The 23,486-nt window shown below is 38.8% G+C and overlaps 2 protein-coding genes and 1 pseudogene across 3 annotated transcripts; 2 read left to right on the forward strand and 1 right to left on the reverse strand.

Annotated features, from left to right (window-relative positions):
* Positions 1-579: 579 nt before the first annotated feature.
* On the reverse strand, positions 580-3,776 carry LOC147177385 (uncharacterized). The gene is made up of 2 exons (XM_086072127.1): positions 3,371-3,776; positions 580-2,576 (listed from the first exon to the last, which is right to left on the reverse strand). Exon 2 carries the CDS (start codon positions 2,524-2,526, stop codon positions 946-948), a length of 1,581 nt encoding a protein of 526 aa, XP_085928253.1. The 5' UTR covers positions 2,527-2,576; positions 3,371-3,776; the 3' UTR covers positions 580-945.
* Positions 3,777-5,856: 2,080 nt separating this feature from the next.
* Positions 5,857-14,851, forward strand: dnd1 (DND microRNA-mediated repression inhibitor 1). Its single transcript, XM_086072143.1, has 5 exons — positions 5,857-5,992; positions 8,127-8,232; positions 9,439-9,764; positions 10,622-10,754; positions 14,006-14,851. Exons 1-5 carry the CDS (start codon positions 5,975-5,977, stop codon positions 14,545-14,547), a joined length of 1,125 nt encoding a protein of 374 aa, XP_085928269.1. The 5' UTR covers positions 5,857-5,974; the 3' UTR covers positions 14,548-14,851.
* A 3,592-nt stretch (positions 14,852-18,443) lies between these two features.
* On the forward strand, positions 18,444-22,269 carry LOC147177387 (uncharacterized; annotated as a pseudogene). The gene is made up of 2 exons (XR_015094444.1): positions 18,444-19,049; positions 20,979-22,269. The product of XR_015094444.1 is annotated as an uncharacterized LOC147177387 (transcript).
* The last annotated feature ends 1,217 nt before the right edge of the window (positions 22,270-23,486 follow it).

Here is a 23,486-nt window from a genome sequence, read left to right on the forward strand (position 1 = left end):
TTGCAGTCGGTAATGCACTACTAAATGACTGACAGTTCACAGCTATGCAGTAGCCAAAATGATCCAATGATTATGGTGTCCAGAAGTGTGATAATGCTGATACAAATCCCAAAACATAATTCCTAGACGTGCTCTACAAAAACTTGGGTGACCGAAGGCCTCCGACAGACTCTTGTTTGCTGATTTCTCCTCGGCTTTCAACACCCTCACCTTCACATGCTGGCCCATATATACTCTCCTCCGTCCTCTTCCTTTTACCAGGATGACCAACTCATCCTGTGGCTCCTAGATTTCCTCACCCACATGACATAGACATAGAGCGTGTAGCAACATTTTCTCTGGTGTTCATCCTCAACACCAGCTCTTCCCAAAATGTGGAATGTCTTTAGTGGTATGCGGAAAAACTCTGACTCTTGTAGGCTACTAGTACGATGGATTCCTCCAGTTCAAACATCTAAGAAAACAGCTCCAAATGCCTGGAGTGCACACACACTCAAATTACAGCTGCCACCGATATAGTGTTGGAGGTGCAGAGTGTCTAAATTACTCCTTGTCAGACAATAACTCAGAGACACATACTTATTGGAGCAAACGTAGAGACTCACTTTATTTAACTTTTGTCACGAGAATAGCTAATAGTCACCTTTTTGTTGCGTCATTCTTGGGAAAAGACTGCTCAAGTCAAACGTTTAAAAAAGGGACAAAGTCTGAAATGTGTGTAAATACAAAATAAAACGTTTTTTCCTGTCAAGGCACATTTGATGACTTGGCAGTACAACAAAAAATTTCTGCACACTAATTTGATTCCTTCTGTCATTTAGTTGTATAGTGCTTGGACTGAGAAGAGGAAAGGGGTAAAAAAAAAATTGGACATGCTATCAAGCCATTTGACAAACGAGTTAACTATATAGCCCACTGTAAAAAAAAAAAATCCCCATACAGTGATTAGGGAGTAGGAAAGGCGTCAACAATGTCCAACACAGCCTCAGTTTCTTCTGCAGCTTCACTTGTGCTGCTCTTGTGACCAGCACACTTGTGTTTCTTAAGATGAAGTGTATCATTAAATTCTAAATGACACACACTACAACCGAATGGTCTCTCACCATTGTGTGTTCTTGTGTGTGTTGTTAAACTTGTCTTTTTAGAGAATCTTTTACCACAAACTAAGCATGCAAAAGGTTTTTCTCCAGTGTGCGTTCTTGCATGCATGTTCAATTTTTCCTTACGCGTGAATGTTTTACCACAAACTGAGCAGGCAAAAGGTTTCTCTCTAACATGTGTACTTGTGTGAGCTGTCAAACTTGTCTTTTCCGAGAATGATTCACTGCAAACTGAGCATGCCAAATGGTTTTCTACAATGTGTGTTCTTTCGTGTATGTTTAATTTTTCCTTACGCGTGAATCTTTTCCCGCAAAATGAGCAGGCAAAAGTTTTCTCCCCAGTGTGTGTTCCCATGTGTTGAGCTAATGTTGAACGCACACTGAAACGTAAACTGCAAACTGAGCATGCAAAAGGTTTTTCTCCAGTGTGTGTTCGTGTGTGTGTTGTTAAATGAGTCTTTCTAGAAAATCTTTTACCACAAACTACGCAGGCAAAAGGTTTCTCTCCAGTGTGTGTTCTTGTGTGCACTGATAAATTTGTCTTTGAACAGAAACTTTTCTCACAAACTGAGCAATCAAAAGGCTTCTCTACATCATGAATTCTTGTGTGTGATGTTAAACTTGCCTTTGTATAAAACGTTTTTCCACAAACTAAGCAAGCAAAAGGTTTTTCTCCAGAATGTGATTTTGTGTGTGTTTTTAAATTTGTCTTTTGAGTGAATCTAAGCCCACATACTGAACAGGCAAAAGGTTTCTCCCCAGTGTGTGTTCTTTTGTGTGTTGTTAAATTTGTCTTTTTGGAGAAGCTTTTACTACAAACTGAGCAGACAAAAGGTTTCTCCCCGGTGTGTGTTCTTTTGTGTGTTCTTAAATCTCCCTTTCTAGAGAAACTTTTACCACAAACTGAGCAGGAAAACGGTTTCTCTCCAGTGTGTGTTCTTGTGTGTGCTAATAATTGTCCATTTTGGGTGAATCTTTTACCACAAACTGAGCAGACGAAAGGTTTTTCGCCTGTATGCGTTCTTGTGTGAGTTTTCAATGATGACTTGTTAAAAAATGTTTTGTCACACTGAGAACATTTCACACGTTTGTTGTCGGTGTGACACGCCATATCACATGGAGAGTGTTGTTCATCACAATCATCATCATTATCATCATCATCAGTGTCATAAGATTGGGGTGTCATGTTGTTGTCACTATCTGAGACTGGAGCTAAGAGGCTGTTTAATTGGGATCCTTCCTCGTGGTCAGTATCACCTTCTTCACTCTTGACAATGTCACCAGTCAATAAAACCTTGGTGATATCATCCTCCTGCTCTTCTTCTTTAATGTCCAGGGCCTCTGGCTTCTCTTCCACTTTAATGTGTAAGAACTCTAGCGCCTCTTCCTCTTTAATGGGGTCGGGCTCCTGCTCCTGCTGCTCCATTCTGGAACACCACTCTTGCTACTCAGGGCGATGATCTTCTTCACTGTTGTCTGCAGGACACAAGAAGACAAAGACATGAGGTTTGGTAAAGTACAGCAGCAAAGTCTAATGTTGTGCATTGTTTATCCTGATTTTAATTTTGGAATAGATTTTAGAAGCACAATTAGACCGTGCAAAATGACAATGACTCTAAACTAACCAGCCAAAGAGGGTAAAACCAGTTACTTAGGAATAGGGTGTTCAAACATTTGTCTCAGTTAGACTAAGCATTTACATAGATTTTGTTTAATGAGTAAAAAAAATTTGTTTGTTTTTTTAACCTGAGACTAGATCACTTTTAGACAATCACAAAACTAGAAATTTTACCTACCATAATCCCATGTCATCCAACGGAAGAACATTTAATTGTTCTGCCTATCATTCTACGTCGCTGGCATACATAGATGAACAAAAAAAATGTTTAAGTAACAAATATTTTTAAATTAAGTAAAATGTGATGATGCTCTCTTCAGGCACACCTCGTTCGCGACTTTTCAAACAAGCTGGCTCGATTAATAAAAATGCTACATCTTGATAATGTGGCCAATTTACGACAAATTTAAAGGTGATGTAACATAGAGCGGAATCATTATTACAATGAAAAGCTCACTGACAAGGAGATGTCAAAATTTTAATTCAACCCTCACCCACATACTCTTTCTGGTCAAAAACTTGTGAAATGCTAGCTACGCCCCATCATATCCACGACGTACAGAATAATTATTGGATGTTAATGACAAATGAGATGTAATACCTTAACGAGGATTCAATTAAAAACAAATGTGAGAGCAATACATGTACTAACCTTTTCCGTGTAACAAGTCGAGGCAACATGAAGACAACGACCGTTGATGCTGCCGCTCGTTCGTTTCGTTTATTGGCAACAAGTTCCTCTTCGTACTCTTCTTTTACTCTTATTCACATGAAACACAACACTTGAAACACACTTGATCTTTCGCGTTCATAACAAACGCATTTCTTTTGTTACCTAAACCAAGCTAGGCTAGGTCTATGGGGCCGAGAAGCTGCAACGTGCACTTTTACTTCATCACGAAGATTTAGTTAGTGATGTCTTAGTGCAGCAAAGTTGTGGTGGACGTACTGTGTCGATGCTGCAGTACATTCAGTACCGATTTGGAAATAAATATTTGTCAAATTCGTATGATAAGATGAAAAAAAGTTGTCCTGCCTGCAGCGGAAGTAGTACTACGGCAACCTCCTTTGGACAAACATCCGGAGTTTTTAAATTGGCGGTGACGTTCGTGGGTTGGGGTTAAAGCTGCACACATTCTGAAGCGTCCCCGAAACCCGCGTCAATTTGCGTTAAATCAAGCAACGGAACCGCTGAGAGCTCAGGGGCAGGCAAACTTTTGTGTATCATTAATCATTATTCATTATGTCATATGTTCACAAATCGGACCTTTTCACGGAGCTGCCTGTGGGAAAAAGGAGTAGAAACGGACGTAAAGTTCCATCAACTCTCCAATTTTTGTTCCATGTACAACCAAATAAAATCAAATGAATCACACAAGCGATCTTTCCCATAGACCAGACAGCAAATAGCTGCTTGGTAGCAGGCAGCTAAGCAGATGCTAACCTAATAGCCTGAGAGCTCAGAATGCATCAGTGTATATATACTCATTGCCTTTAATTACAAAATGCTTTTTCTTTTTTTTTTAACACATCTGGGAGATGAGCATCGCCTATAAAGGGTAAAATAGCCCTTCTTTCAACTTGTGGCCATGAGAATACCCAACTTGCCTTGTCAGTTCTCAAATGGGATTTTACTGGGAACCAGGCCCTACCTTTCTCACCTTCCAAGATCGGAAATTCCCATGATAGTATGGCCACAAGATGAAAGATGTAGAAAATGTAGTACTTCATAGGTCATTCTCATCTCAAACATTTATTTTGGGGGGAAAAAACAAACACAAAACTTTTTTTAATTCTTCTGTTGACACGATACTCCCCTTTTCCACAGGCAAGGGCTAGCGACTGTTGGCATTCTGAGCCTGTCATTTAATTTTCGACTGCCCAAAGTCGCCTTGCAAACTCTGTAATAGAACAGCTAAAACTACGGAATCTTTTCTACTTAAAATATCCAAATTACCCATACAAATTCATATATAGAGGTGTCGTTCAGAAAATTACAATAGCAAGAAAAAGTCCATGTATTTCAATAATCAGTTTCAAAAAGTAAAACTACTACATTAGTTCATCACACACAAAGTGAAATATTACAAAAGTCTTTATTTGTTTCAAATTTTATGATTATGGAAGAAAGACACAAAAAATGGAAATAACAAATCCAATGTTTCACCAAATTTGAATATTGCGACAAAGTTCAACATTATACGCTCCTTGTATCCTAATCTTGTCAGCTAGTTAATGCAAAACAACTGCAGAGGTTTTAAATGGTCTCAGTCTGGTTTAGTAAACTTGTCAATCATGGGGAAGACAGCTGACTTGCTGGTTGTGCAGAAAACGATCAATGACTCCCTCCAAGAGAAAAGGTCTCCAAAATAATTTGCTAAAGAACCTGGATGTTTGGATTTGGCACCTGCTCACAAAGCTAGAACTACCGATACCTGCTTTAATAGCAATAACAGCACTTGATTGGCCAGCAAACTCCCCTGACTTAGTTGAACCCCACTGAAAATTGATGTTGTATTGTCAAGAGGAAGACGAGGGAACAGAAACCCTGAAATGCAGACAATCTAAAGGCCGATATCAAAGCATGCTGATCTACAATAACACCTTATCGTCTCCATGTCATGACATCTTGATGCTGTAATTAAAGTAAAAGGAGGCCCAACAAAGTTTGTGAGGGCAGATGACAAACATGCAGACAAACATTTCTGTGTTTGAGATCCTTTTTTGTTGTTGTTGGTCACATGAAATATTCTAATTTTGTGAAACACTGGATTTTTCTTGTGTGTGTGTCTTTCTGCCATAATCATCAACATTAAAACAAATAAACGTTTGAGATATTTCACTTTGTGAAACGAATTTGTGAAATAAATGTTGAAGTTTCTCTTTCCCTGTTATTGAGCTTTCGATCCACATTTGCGTTGCTGTCCCAGGAGTCCCTCTAATTGCTTCCGCCTCTCTTAGCACAGTATAAATTTATGATATGGTTAGAAGAAAATGGCATTAAAAAAAAAAGGGGCATTAGGAGCTTTGTAAATCATTCCAACAAAGCATCAACAACAAACTATTCTGAATTATAACAACTGACGAATTGAAAACTATACTGATTGCATAGACTCTATAAAAAACAGAGAAAAAACAATTTGCATACTAAATTGGAACGTGGTGTATTGGGGTGGAGCTATCTCGACTGTGGAGTTGCAAAGTTGGCCTGTCAACAACGCCTCGGGCCTTTCAAGGACACAAAACACCGTCAAGGATGGACACGCAGATCAAGGTAGCAAAAAAAACACACACACAAACAAACAAAAAACAAAACAAAACAAAATGCCCTGTCTACTAAAGTATTGTTGCTTGTGCGTGTTTAGGAGGCTGTTTCCTCCCCGGGTAGATTGTGTATATTTAGTTGAATGTAAACACAGCTAGTCGGCCCTCAACAAATTAACGAGCATGGCATTGTTGTTGGCGTTTAGGCCTACTAATGTATGGTTTCTACTCGTTGGAAAAGTGTCCCGCAATGTGCTGTAGACCCGTAAAGCACTGTAACTCGTTGGCAAAGTGTCGTGCAAGGATGCTGCATGCTTCAGTCGACTTAATGCTGCATAACGTTTGGCGTGTTTTCTATTTGCCGAGCGAGTTCGTTTAATGGCGCACTATTAAATCAACACATTGCGCAATTGTCGCGTCTCAGACAGTTGATCTCTTTACGATTGACAACGTGATAAATTACCGAGACGAGGAATGCTGTAAAAATGAAGATGACATAATTAAAATTTATCAAGTGGTTTACTTAATCCATACAAACCGTTTTAGGGGCCAATAAGAGAAAGCGATTTTTTATGTATTTCGGTACTCTTGATTTTTTTTTTTTGCTTAACTGAACGAAATGGGGGACATTACTGTAGTTATACAACCATCAACACATTATTTTGATTTTTTAACTGTTAAACCAGTGGTGTCAAACATATGGCCCGCGGGCCGGGTACGGCCCACAAAGGGGTTTAATCCGGCCCGCAAGACAATTTTGTAAAGTAATAAAAATAAATGAGTAATGTCGGACCAATTAATCAGCCGGCCACAATCAAAGTATATAAATTCGAAATTTCACAAGCAATCCTCAAATGAGCAATTTGCATTTGTGTTATTTTTTGGGACAATATATTTACAGTTACGCCCTGCAATTTTAGGGCTGGCCCACAAATATCGAAAATCTGCGTATAATTGACTGCAATTGTTTTTAAATTATATACCATGATTTTTCAGATCCGGCCCGTTTGGTAATATATTTTCCTCCATGTGGCCCCTGAGCTAATATGAGTTTGACACCCCTGTAAACAAAATATAAAATGTTTGGCAAAATAACAAATTTGCCATTTTAAGTTTAAATAAATAAATGTTCACATCATTATATAGGACTGGGCAATATGACTGAAAAGGGTATCATGATATGAGTACATATTAGCCGATATAGATGATTTTTGATTGTTTTTGTTTTTTTCACAATTCAAAATAAAAGACCCAGAGAAAATGGCTGAATTTAGGTCCTTTTATTTAAACATATAATATTTAACTATCTAACCAAATTCAATGCAACTATGAAAACAGCAAATAAACTAAAACCATTTAAATTGATTCAAGATCAAATTAAATACAACTATCAAAAGGAAAAATACCATTTAAAATGTCTGGTAGTAAAACAAATGTTCTGCGACAGTACTGTAAATAAAGATTTTGGAAAAAGATAACCAGTTGATCAAAAACCTGTAGTGGAAACGGTTCAGCAGCTGGAATCATCAACAAGCTGTGATTTAGACCTTAAATACATTCGAGAAATTTTAACGGAATATGAACATAGTAGGGCTCTTAGGTTTGCTGGTTCAGATCAATTAGTGGAGCCCAGAGTTCAAAGTAAACATGGTCAAGCAGCATTTAGCTGTTGTGCTGCATGTAAATAGAAAATAAGCTGCTAACACAAGTGAAGTCAGCCTCAACTGAATGCTATAAAAATTAATTTTTTAACATATTTTTTTGGCACAGTACCTTCTTTTAGTAATTTTAGTTAGCTAATTTTTAATTCTTTACTTTGTTTTAAAATGTCTTCAGTTCATTTATTTGTAAATGCTTTTAAATGTTGTACTTTTAATTACGCGGATCACAGTTTTAACGTGTGTATGAAATGTGCCTTATGACCATTGTATGTAAACTTCTGACTACAAACATATAATGAACATTAGAGTTGACCTTAAATGTTACAGGTGTGAACTAGAACTATTCAGCCTGCCTCTGAAGAATCTGAATACAAATAGATCTTTTCTTTTTACAAGTTTTTTTAAGTCATTTAAAAAATATTTGTAATTAGTTCTACTTCTTTCTGAATTTTCACAGTGAGTTTCTTCTTGGTTTCTTCTTAGATGGTGAGTAAGGAACGTTTGTGGGTACTGGAAACCTGGCTTAAAGCAACCAATACAAAGATCTCTCAAGTTAATGGCCAGCGGAAGTATGGGGGACCACCTGAGGGTGAGAATGAACTCTTTGCTCTCACCATTCCCACATTTGGGATATGACGGCGTACTAACTTCCGGTCGCTAGACTAATGTATAACAATAACAATGACAGCATCAAACTTTTAAAAAAAACAAAAGAAGAAAAAAAAGTGCTCTCGCAAGTCCATGTGTACAAAAACTTTCACATATTTTTCAGATTCTCAACTCATTTGTTTATAGACCACAAAATCAACAACTTTTACAAAGTGCTGCACAGAAAGTGTAAAGGAAATCAAATAGAAAGCCTTTATTGTCACGTTCTATGGTGCAAATGCAGCAAAACTGAGGTCATTGTCTGGTGCTCTAGAACAGTGTTTCCCAACCTTTTTTGAGCCGTGAGGCGTGGGGAGACGTCCCCACAGAAACCTCGTCGTGGTGAAGAACTAGCTGAGCCAAAAGGTGAAGCTCTCAATTTACCGGTCGGTCTGTGTTCCTCCCTTCACTCACCTATGGTCACGAGTTGTGGGTCGAAAGAACAAGATCCCGGATGCAAGCGGCTGAAATGAGTTTCCTCCATAGGATGTCCGGGCTCTCCCTTAAAGATAGGGCGAGGAGCTCGGTCATCCGGGAGGGACTACTCCTCCGCATGGAGAGGAGCCAGTTGAGGTGGCTTGGGCATCCGTTTCGGATGCCTCCTGGACGCCTCCCTGGAGAGGTGTTCCGGGCATGTCCCACCGGCGGGAGGCTGGCCTGAGAACGCCTTGGGATCCCGCCGGAGTTGGTTGAAGTGGCTGGGGAGAACAAAGTCTGGGCTTCCCTCCTAAAGCTGCTGCCCCAGCGACCCGACCCCGGATAAACGGTAGTAAATGGATGGATCCATAACCTATAGTGATATTCAGTTTTCTCTCTAATTATGTTTATTTATATATTGACAAACTATTACTACTAGTTCCACACGGCTGAAAGTAATCTCTTCATACTCCGTGCATACAATTCATGTATACAAGATTTAAACTACAATGCATACAGACAGCTCTCCAGAATTCCCTTCATTTTATCAGTTTTAAATGTGAAATTCTTTCAGAATGCATGTTACAACTATTAGTAGATTTAGCTGCTTGATGGTGTTTTTTTTAAAATTGAGTTTGTTGTTTTCCTGTCTTAGCATGTCAAACCCTCAAAACTTTTTTTGTAAATTGAATTATCACTTGCTCTCTCTTTCTCTCCATTGCAACGAAAGTGTGGGATGACCCAGCCCCTGGATCTAACTGTGAGGTTTTCATCAACCACATCCCACGAAACGCCTTCGAGGACACGCTGATCCCCCTCTTTAGCTCTGTGGGGCCACTGTGGGAGTTCCGACTCATGATGAACTTCAGCGGGCAAAACCGTGGATTTGCTTATGCCAAATACGGTTCTGCAGGTGTAGCTAAAAATGCTATACTCCAGCTAAATGGTCACATGCTTGAGCCAGGTTTTCAGATATTTGTATGCCCTAGCACAGAGAAGAGGCGCCTCTACATCACAGATTTACCAGCCGACACCAAGCAAGAAATGCTTCTTCAGGTACTGCAGGGTTCTCACTGCCTTTGTATAACAATACGTACCGTATACTGCTGGATTGTTGGCACTGGTAGTGCAGTAGAACATGGCTATTGTGTAGACAGCATGAGTTGTATTCTTCAGCTACTTAAAATCCTCCTGTGGCAGCTAGCTCACGAGCTAACCGGGGCTCCTCTCGGCCAATGAACGGGCACCGGGCTTTTTCAAAGCATCAACTTCTTGCCAACTCTAACCCTTGGCTCACACTACATGACAGACATTTGAGCGCATACTTCCTGATGGTTTACCCATAATGCTTTGCATTACAACATATTACTGTAGCCTAAATAACACAAAGTGCATAACATTTGGGAGTTAAAATAAATTAAATTGTGGCATCCAAGGAAGATGCACTTTCAGGACAAAAGCATAGCGAGCTAGCTAGCTAGCTTGCTAACTGCACACTGTAGTGGTAGGAATTGGCCAAGTAATTCTAACTAAGCAACTCGCCATTGCCACAGAGAGCAAAGGTGCTCAATTTGTGAATTGTTTCATTGGGTGCCATTTTAGCCACGCAAAAAAAATTAAACATCAGGAAAACCAAGATGGGGAAAAACAGATTAACGTTCCAGTACGTCTCCACAGTTCAGAACTACCGTGCATTGCTGGCAGTCTTGGCAAATTTTCAGCAATTATCTTCAAACCTATGTAATGAATTTAGAAACAAATCTCTGAATTAATTTTGCTGTTTTCCAGGATTTATCTCTTTCCGGGATCTCATTTGTGAAACAGCATGTTTTACAAGGAAATGTTTAATTAGCATAAGTATACTATTGATGATCAAACGTACTAATCTTTTCTAACATTTTTTTAACCACCAGGTACTCCGCAGACTGATTGAAGGGATTGAGAGCCTTTCTCTGAGGTCTGGACCTGAAATAGAGAGTGTGTCCGCTGTCGTTGTCTTCTCATCTCACTATATAGCTTCGATGGCAAAGAGGGCACTGGTGGAAGGTGAGTGAACTGCAACTGCAGGAGATGGACATATAGTTGTGGTCAGGAGTTCAGGAATAGAAGACAAAAAAATATTGTCTTGTCGCCACTTTTTATTTTGCGTGTAGACAAGCGTTTTTCAGAGAACATTTGCATACATACGGTGACGCAAGCATGTATGGATTCTATGATGTCCGTCCGTGCGCATGCTTAGAAAACCTGGGCAGAGGGCGCAGTGCGGTGATTCTGTTGCAGCGGCTCGACCAAGAGACCGTCCCCCAGGCTGCCTGCTCACTGCCGGCCATCGCCATCTGATTGTCACTCATGTGCTACGAAAACCAAAATGACTGTTACTAGAAGGGGGAAAAAAACTTGACGCTAGAACGACTCCTGTTGGTTTGTTATAGCAGCAGCTGGCTGGCCGTCACATGTATGATGTGAAGTAAGTGCGTACGTGACGTGAGCGGATGTGAGCAGAGTTTTGCGTTTCGGACCGTGTATATGGGAACGCAACGACAGAGCGTATTCAACTTTTCCACTCTGGTGGGTGGTTTCGAACGTTTGCGTTTTCAAGACCCCAAAACACCATCACCGTCTAAACAAAAGGCACTTAACGATTTTTAGATCTCAGCAACCTTTCACATTAAAAGCACGTTTTCATTCAATTAAAACACACTTGGAGCAGCCAAACAAAAATTTGACTACTAACATGAAGGTAACATTAATACAGTGTTCCCTCGTTTTCCGCTGGGTTAGGTTCCAAAGAATGCCCACAATAAATCTGTGAAGTAGTTAGCTTTATGTTTTACATTTATTATAAATGTTTTAAGGCTCTAAAACCCCTCACCACACAGTTTATACACTTTTCTCATTGAGGCATTTACATTTTTCATATTTCTTGTTTAAACATTATCAATGTTCAAACCTTCATAAATGTGATAAAATGGGCACGTTACTGTAAAAAAAAGCATGCAAAATTGCAACAAAACAAAACGCAAAACAGCGAGGCCACGAAGAGTGAACCGCGTTATAGCGAGGGAACACTGTATTCATAGTTTCATGTCAAAAAACTACAAACAAATGACTGACTCATTTCCAGTGTTAACAAAACAATCACCAAAATTCTATAGAATCTGATAGTCACCAGGCCCACATAATTCAGCCAAATGGAAGAGTATAAAAATGAATCTTATCTTATTCCAGAGCACTGGAGCCCGAATCAAAAACGCTCTTGAACCCGCAGACTTCTTTTTGGCTCTTGGATCACCAAAAGACCAACGTGTTGCGAATTAAGATTTTGTGTCGGAAGGGACGGTACTATTAAAGATAGGAAGTCACTAATCCGTGTAGTATTTTATATGTAAGTAACAAAACCTTGAAATCGCATCTCAAGTGGACCGGAAGCCAATGCAAGTTGGCTAGTATCGGGGTAATATGATCGAACTTTCTCGTCCGCGGCAAAAGTTTAGCTGCAGCATTTTGTACTAACTGCAGACTTTTAAGACTGGTTATGGGAAGACCAGAGAGTAATACATTACAGTAGTCGAAGCCAGACGTAACAAACGCATGAATTATAGTCTCTGCATCTCCATCAGACAAAATAGGATGAATTTTAACAATATTGTGAAGGTGAAAGAAAGCAGTTCTACTAATATTTTTTAATTTGCATTTGGAAAGAGAGAGTTAGGTCGAATATAACATCGAGATTTTTTACTCAGTCACTTTGGCATATAATACATTTATTGAGGTGTTTGTAAACAGATGCCGATGACGAGCGGGACCGACAATCAACATCTCGGTGTTATCTGGGTTAAGGAGCAAAAAATTAAACGAGATTCATTGTTTAATTTCGGCGAGGCACGAGGTTTGTTATTTCTAGAGGCAAATATAATTGAGTATCGTCGGCATAACAGTGAAAGTTTGTTATATTTACGCATAATATTACCAAGCGGAAGCATATAAATGTTAAACAGGAGAAGGCCAAGTACGGACCCCTGCGGGACTCCAAACGCATAGCTCAGAGGTCGCACAGCCATGGATTACACGGTGCGTTCTTTCTGAACGGTAAGAACGAAACCACGAGAGTGCATGTTTGAAGGTGTTCTAGCAGCATGTTATGATCGACGGTATCGAAGGCAGCGCTAAGATCGAGTAATAATAATATTGACGAGGTATTGGAGTCCATTGCTAGAAGATCATTAGTCACTTTAGCAAGGGCTGTCTCAGTAGAGTGAACGGCCCTAAAAGCTGATGAAAAGGTTCATATCGATTGTTAATGTAATGTAATTATTCAGCTGTTGCACGACTAGGAGTGTCAGGTGATTAAAGTTTTTAATCGTAATTAATTGCATGACTTCAATCGTTAACTCGCGATTAATCGCAAATGTTATATGTTATAAATGTACAATAATATGTTATAGTAATAAGTTTTCATACTCTTGTTAACATTGAAGTGGAAAGAAATGTCAAATAGTAATATGGCTGCGTCTTCAATATAGTAATCATAAAATTTAGTTAAAGTTAAAAAAGTGTATTGTACTATAAAAAAATGGTGTGATATTAATTTGTGTTGAGGTAATTTTTCTGCCACTAGATGGCAAAATTCCATTTGTAAGACATTGGTGACAGCTCAGTGCATTTTTCTTTTCATATTAAGAGCTATCTAATCTTTAACATGAAATAACTTTAACATTAAGTATTTTTTTTAATTGTAAAATACAACTTGACCCCAGCCTCCACAACTATATGCATTATTATTAAATGTATTACTGCTAAATTTTGACGTGAACGTGTCTGCTGTGTTGCGACTGGAATTCCCCCAGTACAGGTTTTCCAAGTAAGGGGTGGTCATTAATCAGTCGTAAAAAAATATATAGTGGCGTTAAAGGAATTTTTTATTAACTCAAAATGAACGCACAAATTTGACACCCCTAATTTATACACAACTTTGCCCCATCCTTGCTTGTGAACAACTGAGCCTTTTGGGGGATGCTCCTTTTACCCAATCATGTACAAGTATTGACCTGTTCAAGTGTTTTTGAGCATTCCTCAAGTTTCCTAGTCATTTGTTGCCCTTCACAGTTTTTTAGAACATGTTTTTGCAAATTCAAAATGAGAGAATATTTGCCAAAATCAATCATGTTCATCAGTTTCTACATTATTGTTCTTTTGTAGTGGATTCAATTTTTGCGCACCATCCCAACTTGATTATAATTTATCCTCTTCACGCTTTGTTAAATATAACCTACTAATGCGCATTATTTTGTCACTAGCGTTTCAGAATTTGTTTGCCTTGCGCATCTCAGTCAAGTGGATGCGCCCAATGAAGCCAAGCTCAGATGAGTCGCTCCTTCCTCAGAAATCGAAATCCCTCCTGGCTCCAACCCCAAAGTTTCCATACTCCAAGGCGAACGTCTCTCAGATCTTAGCCCAGCCTTCTCCTGGTCCAGAACTCCCTTCGTCCTTTTCCTCGGATTTCTGCAGAACTGTCGGAGGACCCATTATCCGTACACCAGCTTCCCGTCAGCGTCTCTTGCCTGTAGCATTGTCACCCTCTCCAGTGACTGAACTTCAAAAGAATTGCGCCTTGGCTGGAATAGCTATGCCACGATTTGAGTTCATCCACAACCGTGTTATGCCCGATGGATTCCTCCACCTTAACTATCAGGTGAGTATCCTTGGGCTAGGTGTCTTCCCAGGGCAGGTTAGGATCTTGCCGGGACCTTCTGCCACAACCACACTGGAGAGAGCTCGAGAGGCTGCAGCTCAGCAGGTGCTGCAAATTTCAATGGGTCTGGAGGTCTTCCACTGCTAAATCTGATAGGAGCCTACACACCTTGTACTTGTTCATGCAGGTTGACTGTCTTAAAAGAGGTATTTAATGTTGATTGTTGTATGTTACCCTATACATGTTTTTTTATTACGAGCTGCAGTGTAATGATTCAGCTTGTTTGAGCTTGTTTTATTGTTTGACGTGTTTTATCGCTTGTTACCCTATGCATGTTTTTTTTATTACGAGTTATAGTGGAGTGATTTGACTTAATTGGCTGAAATTGTTTTAGTCTTGCATGCTTTTTATTGCTTGAGTGCTTTCATTATAAATGTGAAAAGAAAATGCACTGGTGGCGTCTTTGTAAAAACATAACGTGAAAATAATTTCCCACTGAATTAGTAGTACTATGGACAATTCCCAACATCCGGGAATTTCTGGTATTTCCACAACGCAACACCTCTTACACGGTGAAAACATATTGTATTGCTTTTGCCTGTGACTAACATACAAAGCTCTTAGAAAATCATGTCTAAAAGTTGAAAATACAGAAACTGAATTATTATGCCATGTTTTTCCCATTGACCTTGAGGGTCAGAGAAAATGTGTATAAGTAGTGAAAGAGAGTGACTGGACAGTTTTAAATGTAGGCTAACCAAGATCACACTGCTTTGTAGTTTGCACTTCCAAAGTGGTAAGAATCATTTTTGAGTGCGCATTAACTATATTATTGTGTTTTCTACGTATTTTAGGCGTTAACCAGCTTACATCATTACCTATATGCAGTGGAACCTCGTAGTTTGAACGTCTCGGAACTTGTACAAATTGGACATCGACCAAAAAATCGGAGTAAAAAATGTCTCGGAGTTTGACCTAAATTTCGGCATTCGAACACCCAAACAAACCAAGTGAAGTCGAACGTACCTTGAACGGGTAACCGAGTGAAGCCAAGCGATGCCGAATGTTCGCGTTGCTCATCTCCAGTCAGAGCGGGTGAATACTCCCGGAGGTGCTCCGTACATTCGCGAGTGCATTTTGATTTTTTTCAGGGCAATTTTATTCGACATAGGCCCAAAGAAAGAAAGACAGCAGTGCCAGTGGCAGCAAAGAAAAACATACAGTGCTACAAACCATAGTGGATTTAGCCGCCGTTGCAACTATCGTGACTACTTCCGTAAATACAGGCACGAGGACCCCTTTTAGCTGTTCAACAATGTGCCTGACGCTAAACAGAGCACAAGGACCCCTTAGTAGTCTCATATGCCCAAAGTAAAATCCACTAACTCAGCACTGAACTTTTTTTCATTCTGATGCATCATACCACAATAAAAAAGGTAACATATTTTTTGTGGGTTTTTTTAAATACTGTAAAGGGTGTATTATTATTATTATTTTTTACATAAATATAATTTAAAATAGGAATTTTCTGTTTTTGGGAACTTGGGAACGGATTAATTGCATTTACATTTATTCCTATGGGAAAAAATGTTTCAGATGTTGAACAATTCGGACTTTGAGCATTTCACAGGAATGAATTGTGTTCAAACTCCGAGGTACCACTGTAAATGAAGTAAACCTCTTCGGAGTGACTTTCACCCATTTTTCTTCATCTGAATTGCTGAAATTATTGACGCAAATGTCCTATTCTTGGCCCGACCAGGCTAACTTGACCCGAGATTAAACCACGACAGCTCCGTGCTAGCTAACATGCCATATGCTAGTTTTTGTTTGTTGTTGTTTTTTTACGTCTAAGCTGACTTGTATGGCTTTACATGTTAGTATAATGTACACTATTCAGATGACTTGAGACCTAAATTGTGTACACACATGGTTTTAATTATTTAATTTTTAATAATGTACAAGTGACTGGCTGTTTGTAAGGACATTCATCTAAGGCAGTGCTTCTCAAACCTGGTCCTCAGGGACGGGACCCCTATCCAGCCTGTTTTCCGTGTCTCCCTCAGCCAACACAGGTGAGGATTGTTATCAGGCTGATGCAGAGCTTGCTGATTAGCTGATCATTCAAATCCACATGTGAGGGAGTCAGGAGACATGGAAAACAAGCTATCAGTGGTTCTCAACCCCGAGAATCGGGGTTGAGAACCACTGATCTAAGGTCACGACTAATTTCTGTTCAAATAGCACTTTTGCCTCTGCAGCCAGATCGTTATAGTAGCTTGTTACAGTATAGAATTGTACATTTCAGCACATTTTGAATTCAAAATAATCCTCACAAATAACAATGATCCAAAAACCAATGCTTTTCAAAGACAGAAGAGCTTGTATTCACCGAGTAAGACCGCCATTTAAACTTGTGGCTTAAGTTCGTACAATTAACTGAGGCCTTGACACAGGATATCTTCTTACTGGAGAAAAACATCACAACTAAATCTTCGTGTCTGGATAAACTGGTCTCGGAGCACTTTGAAGTTTCTCAAATTAGGTTAGCTTGCTAGCCACTAACAAGAAGACACAGGTTAAAAACCGATTGCAAAGCTGAGCTGCAGTTTTAAGTGTAAAGTATTGTGCTAGGCTGTCAAGGTAGGATTTTAAAAGAACGAGGGCTTCAAAATAGAGTTTAAATGACAGCAGACACTGTAGGCCCAACTCAAACAAAAAATTCATTCAACAAAATGATACAAAAACTCGCTGTGAGATAACATTTGTGTTCCAAAAAACAAACAAACAAATAAAGAAAACGCAAGGCATTCTCACATTTCTATAAACCAACTATGTAGTTTCACATATCAAAAACAAATATTTGGAGACCTTTCACAAACCATCTAAAAGTCCGTGTGACTGCAATTCAACTTCAAACAAAACAATGGATGGCTTTCTATTTTGCCATTTACATTTATGAATATGGTATTTACCCATAATTATTATTATATTGCAAACTCTCCTTCCTTCGATTGGTACATTAGTCAAACCATAAAGGATTTGGTCCAAATTTAGTTTTGCTAATTTAATTTGCATCCATAATGTTACATTATTCCAAAATTGCTTTTTTATACTACAAGAGAAAAATTAATTATCAATCGTTTCCTCCTCTCAATCGCAAAAACTGCATGGGTCCACCTCAAACCCAAACTGCTTTTTCAACATAGCTTCAACTGGATAATAAACATGTACAATTTTAAATGGCATTTCTTTTAATTCAGGAGAAATTGGCCATTTAAAAAAATTCACATCATCTTTTGTAAGTTTACTTTCCCTGTTAAGAATTTTAACACTTCCATCAAAATCATAAAATCTATTCATTTTGAAATGTTTATTGACACATTTGTTACTACACTTCTTATCTTCCAGGGAAATGTGCTTTAATTGAATGTTTGGCAGCAAGATTTTTCTTTTAGAATAAAGTATGTAATTTTTAATCATGTTTGTTAAGGCCACAGGAACCGCTTTACAAACGTTATTATATTCTCTTATAGAGCTTCTTATGTAAAATGTTCTCTCCAACCTTTCCAAACTTCTAATATATCAATCACAAAGATAATATTTTTCTCATACCATTCTTGAATAAACATTCTTCCTATTGGATGTAATTACTCTGTTGTTCCATAAGGTAGAGCCATGAAGTGAAAAATTATGGGTAAATACCATCATACACACACACTCACACACACACACATATATATATATATATATATATATACATATACATACACACACACACAAACAATATTAAACTGTCTTAGTCAGAGACAGAATGATAGTCTAACAAGTCTAGGATTAATCAAACATTATTATGAATTTACCTTCCTTATACATATACATGCGTGGTCCTAATACGCCGTCGTACTGAATAATACACCCTATTTTATTTTATTTTATTTTTTGCTTTCTTCATTCAAAAGCCAAGCAGGCAGCTCACAAACAGAAGCGGATGTTGTTTTTTTCCCCGGAAGCGGATGTTCTTGCCTTCATACGTGGCCTTTTGAGACGCGCGTTGTTGTGAAATTTCCCTAATTAATTTATAATTGAACGTTTTGTTTTGAAAATTGTTTGCAAATATCATTTGTTTTATCTAGTTTAGCATTGTTTTGTTATTTATTCGTTTCATTGGCAAAAAAGTTTGTCCAAGACTCCAAGTGAAGTTAATGTCAAACAACTTCCGCTGCTGATTTACTTCCGTGTACGTTGTGGCTATTCACACGCGCTTCACGAAATAATTATTCCCCAATCATTACAGAATTACGGAAAACTCGACGCAGAAAGCCATAGCACCACCTCACTGGAATAAAACATCTGCCATTAAATCTTGGTGTTGGGGTAAACTCGTCTCGGTCCACGTTGTTGAAGCTTTTTTAGCCTAGTTTGGTTTAGCTTGCTAGCCGCTAACACAGAGACGCGTTGGTAGCAACACACCACTAAACACGAATCAAGTGTGAGTATGAAGCGTTGAGATTATCGTCGGAAAATGTGTGCAAAAACTGTAAAAGAAGAGTACGAGGAGGAGCTTTCTCGGACAAATGAAAACGAGCCACAACGTCAACTACTGGACGGCGTTGTTAACCAGCCACAATGTGCGTTACACAGAGCAGGTTTGTTCACGTATACTTTTTTTTATTAGCCAGAAAGAAACTGATCTTTTTATTGATTTGTTTAGTTTTTAAAACGACGTGCATCATGTGTAACCCATGTCCGGCATAGACTGGGCCTGAATTAATGTGAAATAATGCACAAATACCTTCAATTATCTTCTCAAATCAATTTGTAAAGATTTCCACAAACAAACAAAAACATCGAATGAAGTGAAAATACTTTTGTACCTTTTTCCTGGCTGATGCCTTTGAAAAGTGAGATTCCTCTGTTTCTGTGGAAGCTGTGCAAACCACGACTTGTGCTTTGACTACAAAAATGACTGAAAAAGACAACTAGAGCAACTAAACTTTATTTGAGGGTTAATCGGAAGCATTTAAAATGGCGGCAGATTTTTGCTTACATAATACATACAAGAATGATCATTTAAAAAATGTATAAATGCACGTTGAAAAGGTTATATAAACAACTGAATCATTTTAAAGCTTATGTTAAACTGTTTAGATCATGGATATTTGTAAACTAAACAGACTGCTGTGCATTTTGTGGTTAAGTAGCAGCTACTGTTGCGAAGGCCATTAAACAGCAAGGAAATATGCAAAATAGACACAGCATATATGGATTTGTCCTATGAGATGTATCCTTTTGCTTTTTTTCTGTTGATCAAATATAATTGCATGTGTTTGTAACCTGGCTCATAGAGAATTTAAGGCAGCAGTAATGTGACAAAAAATGAGAGCTGTCACTATTAACTTTTTAAAAATCGAGTTGCCCAGCGATTATTCCATCGATTAATCGACTAAACAACCCCCTCTCTTAGCCTATGCTAAACGATTAACAATCGTGATTAGCATTAGCCCTGAATAAACTAATCACTTATTGTACTTTTCACGAAAATCACTTCATAGTCCAACATATGAACAATCCAACTTGATCAAAATATTAAATGGTAAATGGAGTGCACTTAAATAGTGCTTTATCTTCATCATATGGTTACTAAGCCTGACGCATTCGCTTGTCTCGTTCAAACATATTGAGTTGTCGAAGCCTACAATGGCCATTGATGCAGCATACTAACGGTACTGCACAAAAATGTTTTTCAAACAACTTACTTAATGCTCCAGGATCCCGCACCATCACCGTTATGTTTTTCTACGTTTGGTTCCATTCAAATCCATAAATGTCACAAAGTGAGTTTGTTTCTACCGCCAGCAAAGTGCCAACTCTCTTGCGTCTGTTGTTAAGTCCATTGTGGCCAACTGGGTCAAGTTGGCTCGGTTACTACACAATTGGTGACGTAAAGCTCTAGTATTAGAACTTATGGCAAATGCACGGTAGCTGCACGCTACTTGGAGGACTGAAAAAAAAAACTTGTCTTGCTCTGTTTATCATAGTAGATACCGCCTTCCTGTTGCTGACGCACGTTGGCCACCATCTGACCTGTGTCATGTGCCAATAAATTAATTACAGCTCTTTTATTTATTTAGAAATTTTGACGCAAATTGTTTTGTTACAAACATAAGACATGTAGCAATGCTAATTTTCTCTTTCAGTCTAAAGAGACCACAAACAAACCTTAAGAAGCATCTTAGTTAGTAGTGGTGAATGCCGGTTGGAGTCCGTCAATAAGTCCGTGCGGAATCACGAAATATTGGTTCCGGTCCTCCAGCAACTTCCAGGTGCCGCAAATAAGTTTTTTTAAAATGATTAAAATAGCTTTGAAGCATGCAGGTCGACTTTTTCCCCCAGCCATAATAAAAATGGAGCCACCCTTAAGAACTAATGGGGAAAGTAATGAATAAAATCTGTGTGCCTACTTCAAATGTTTGACTCATAGAGTTGGCTCATGTATGCTGTAGAAAGAATACATTATCGTCCTGAACTGCTCAAGCATCTCTGATAGGAACATGTTGCGTTTTTGTGTCTTGCAGACGTTAGTAAAGGATGTCTTCATCCTGACCAGCAGGACCCGGAGCCCCTCAGCGTTAAAGAAGAAGAGTTGGAGACTTATATCACCAAACTGCCAGTGACTGCTGTCGTTCTGAAGAGTGAAGGTGATCGTCAAAGTGAGGAGAACAGAAAGGTCGAGGATCCAAGCAGCAGCTCAAGTCAACACATGACAGCAGAAGGTGACGCAGACGTCAGTGGAGGATCACAATCAAGCACCCTTATAGCTCCGCTATCAGATAGTGACGACATATCTTCACACTCGCCTGACACTGATGATGATAGACACGCTAAAGGTGATGTGACAAGTCACGTTGACAGCAAACACCGGGAATGTTCTCAGTGTGACAAAACTTTTTTCAACAGGTCATCATTGAAAAGACACATGAGAACGCACACTGGGGAGAAACCTTTCTCCTGCTCAGTGTGCGGTCTCATAGTAAACCAGAAGTGTAGTTTAACAACTCACATGAGAACACACACTGGGGAGAAACCTTATGCCTGCTCATTTTGTAGCCAAAGATTCTCTGAAAAGGGAAATTTGATAAAACACACAAGAACACACACTGGGGAGAAACCTTTTACCTGTTCGATTTGTGGTAAAAGGTTTACTGAGAAGGCCAGTTTAATAAGCCACACAAGAACGCACACTGGGGAGAAACCTTATTCCTGCTCATTTTGTGGTCAAAGATTCTCTGAAAAGGGAAACTTAAGAACACACACAAGAACACACACTGGCGAGACACCGTTTGCTTGCTCCGTTTGTGATCAAAGATTCGCTTGGAAGGGTCTTTTGAATGCACACTTAAGAACGCACACTGGGGAGAGACCTTATGCCTGCTCAGTGTGTGGTCAAAGATTCTCTGCAAAGGGAAACTTAAGAATACACACAAGAACACACACAGGTGAGAAACCTTTTGCCTGCACAGTTTGTGACCAAAAATTCTCTGTGAAGGCAACATTACGAACACACTTAAGGACACACACTGGTGAGAAACCTTTTACCTGCTCAGTTTGTGGGAAAAGCTTCTCTGTAAAGGGAAGTTTAATAAGCCACACAAGAACACACACGGGGGAGAAACCATTTGCCTGTTCGATTTGTGGTAAAATATTCACTCAGAAGGTTCATTTAACAAGACACACAAGGACACACACAGGAGAGAAACCTGTTAGCGCTTCAGTCTGCAACTTAAGTTCAGGGGTGAAAAATGTTCATCCTGAACAGCAAGAGCTGACCCCCAATATTAAAAAGGAAGACGTGCAGCCAGAGACCTCTCACATTAAAGAGGAAGACGATGAGGAGGATGTCACCAAGTTTCCATTGACTGTTGTCACTGTGAAGAGTGAAGATGATGACAAAGTGAAGAGACCTGACGAGGAGCTGAGCCTCCAAGCATCAGCTTGAGTCAGCACATGACAACAGAAGGTGATGGAGACCACTGTGGACGATCAAATGCCGACTATCACTATCATGTAATGACAACATAATGTCACACTTGTCTCACACTGATCATGATGAACAATCAAAAGGTGATATGACCTGTTCCACTGAGAACAATCCATGAAAATGTTGTCTTTATAAGCACAAAAAAAAAACTGACAAAACTTTTCATTAGCAGATGTTACAGTCTATCAAATGTAACTGCTTTTGATGTTTTTACTTTTATGTAATATATGTAATGTTTTTTTTTCTTTCTGTTTTAACATGTATTAGTTTTCCTATTTGTTAAAACACTAAAATGACATGCATAGCAGATTTATTTAAACTGATACACAGAGTGCAAAACATCTTCTCAAGTCTCAAAAACTAATAAAAAACATTTTCATCTTAACACACATTTTGCAATTCAAAATGGCACTTTTTAAATGCACTGAACACGGTTCTCTGCATAAGACACAACAATCCGACGTAAGGTCATGTTTGCCATTTCAAAACACTGCCATTGAAAATGACACTACATGAGCTAATTGGCCAATATATGTGCTGCTTGGCCAAACACCTCATTGGTTAATTGTTACCACCTCAATCAAGAAGTAAGCACTATAAAAAGACCACAGATGAACACTTAAATTTTTTTATTTTTTTTAAACAAAAACAATGGAAGAGGTGGCAGCAAGACGAAGAGAGGGTGAGAGGTAGGGGTAGAGCTAGTAGAGGGGTTCATGACCAAAGAAGACAACTTTCAAATGAAATCAAAGCAACCTTAGTTGATTAATGTCATCAACCATGGACTGACAATGCGAGAGGCTGCCTTTTATATATTTTTTCCCGGCAATTTCAGTTTACTGTTTCGTGAGCATATATTTGTTCTCTCCAATGTAAACATCTGCTGTGCATTTGTTGCACTGACTGGTGAAATTTTTTAAAAAGTAAACTCAAATTGTTAAAAAGTTTTAACAGCATGTGTGTATTTTCAAATATTTCTGTGCATGTGAACAATCTGAAGAACGTTCTACAATTTGAACTATTTTAGTATTATGGCAAAGCATTC

This window comes from Leptonotus elevatus, chromosome 3, assembly GCF_054856555.1.
Source record: "Leptonotus elevatus isolate MCC_2025b chromosome 3, RoL_Lele_1.0, whole genome shotgun sequence".
Lineage (NCBI taxonomy): Eukaryota > Metazoa > Chordata > Actinopteri > Syngnathiformes > Syngnathidae > Leptonotus > Leptonotus elevatus.

Bases quoted from the DNA above. Each gene is read 5' to 3' on its own strand.
- LOC147177385 (XM_086072127.1), bottom strand. From the start codon at position 2,526: ATGGAGCAGCAGGAGCAGGAGCCCGACCCCATTAAAGAGGAAGAGGCG.
- dnd1 (XM_086072143.1), top strand. The intron at 8,233-9,438 runs GTGAGAATGAAC...TTGCAACGAAAG, and splicing joins GTATGGGGGACCACCTGAGG to TGTGGGATGACCCAGCCCCT. The intron at 10,755-14,005 runs GTGAGTGAACTG...TTTTGTCACTAG, and splicing joins AAAGAGGGCACTGGTGGAAG to CGTTTCAGAATTTGTTTGCC.